This window comes from Cynoglossus semilaevis, unplaced genomic scaffold, assembly GCF_000523025.1.
Source record: "Cynoglossus semilaevis isolate Cse_v1.0 unplaced genomic scaffold, Cse_v1.0 C19219330, whole genome shotgun sequence".
Classification (NCBI taxonomy): Eukaryota; Metazoa; Chordata; class Actinopteri; order Pleuronectiformes; family Cynoglossidae; genus Cynoglossus; species Cynoglossus semilaevis.
Window position 1 is genome coordinate 1 of NW_007585628.1, and position 1,592 is coordinate 1,592.

The 1,592-nt window shown below is 42.6% G+C and overlaps 1 protein-coding gene across 1 annotated transcript; it reads left to right on the top strand.

Moving 5' to 3' along the window:
- Positions 1 to 45: 45 nt before the first annotated feature.
- LOC103399106 (potassium voltage-gated channel subfamily A member 7-like) lies at positions 46 to 1,583 on the top strand (the record flags this gene model as incomplete). The annotated part of the gene is made up of 1 exon (XM_008337848.3): positions 46 to 1,583. A coding segment is annotated over one exon (977 nt), but the record flags the coding sequence as incomplete, so codon positions are not given.
- Between the last annotated feature and the right edge of the window lie 9 nt (positions 1,584 to 1,592).

A 1,592-nucleotide genomic window follows, 5' to 3' on the forward strand; every position in this document is an offset into this window, starting at 1 on the left:
AAGTGTCTTGACATCTTGATGTTTTCTTAAGTATAACAGTAACAGCCTTTGCTTTATTCATTTGTCAACAGCAATACACCATCATTTCACACCCCACCATAGAGAATGAGACGCTCTTGATTCCACCTGGCTTCACTCCCTTCCAGGATCCTTTCTTCATCGTTGAAACCATTTGCATCTGCTGGTTCTGTTTTGAACTTTTCGTACGTCTAATCTGCGCCCCGAGTAAGATACACTTCTTCAAAGACGTCATGAACATCATCGACTTTTTTGCCATCCTTCCCTATTTCATTACACTTGGGACAGAGCTAGCTAAGGACAAAGACAAAAGCACACAGCCCTCTGTGTCTCTGGCCCTCATCAGGGTTATCAGGTTGGTGAGGGTCTTTAGGATCTTTAAGCTCTCTCGTCACTCCAAAGGTTTGCAGATCCTGGGCCAGACCTTAAAGGCAAGCCTCAGGGAGCTTGCTTTGCTCATCTTCTTCCTCTTCATCGGCGTAATACTTTTTTCCAGTGCTGTATACTTTGCCGAGGTGGACAGACCTAACACATCATTCACCAGCATCCCTGAGGCCTTCTGGTGGGCTGTGGTATCTATGACCACGGTTGGTTACGGAGATATGTACCCAGAGACAGTTGGTGGGAAATTGGTGGGTTCCATGTGTGCCATAGCGGGCGTGCTAACTATCTCCTTGCCCGTGCCAGTCATAGTGTCCAACTTTAGCTACTTCTATCACAGAGGGATGGAGTGTGAAGATACCACACAGTATCATCACGTCACTACGTTGCTGTGGGAAAAAGACAAAGATGCTAATAGTGAGGAGGAGAATGAAGATGGACTGGATGTATGGGGGCCGGAGTGCATGGATGAGTGTGTACCCCTGTACAGTCAGAACAGCAAAGGTATACAACCTCCGCTGAATGGCTCTCTGACAATGACGGGACATTGTACTGGACAGGTGACTGGTGATGTAATGGGATTTACCTTCTACCTCAAAGAACCTCTGGTCACTCAAGTTTGACAGACTGTGAAAAGACAGAGTATGCTGATCGACATGGAAGTTGTTTGTGCGTAGAAAAAAGTAAACTCCAAAATGGATGCGTTCTGAGTATGGAGTCACGCAGAAAAAAAACAAAACCTTTCCAAAAAGACGTGGACTGAAGAACGCTACAACTGAGTCAAAGGTGCCTGATGGGCAATGTAACTTGTTAGTCCATAGGACGACTGCACTAATGATTTTATCATTTATTTTTTGGCACCTTTTTCATTGGTCAATTAGCCTTTTGGTAAATAAAACAAATAACAAGAAATGTTTAGTGGTGTTTTCTTTAATGTGTATGTTTGTTGTATTTTTATGATTTAAATGTTGTGTATAAAAACATTTATTGACCCATGTTCAAATGAATAATCTGGTCAAACATGTAAAGTCCTAGCTTAGACCAATTTTGATGTAGGGCCCTTGCATTACTTTTATTCTCATAGTCCAAATGTTCCTAAAACTCCCATTTCAGCTGTCAAGGTTGTGTCTCCAACGTTTATAGTGATATTTGCAAATGAAAAATGCTTTTAACCCTTTGATGCATGACCCATG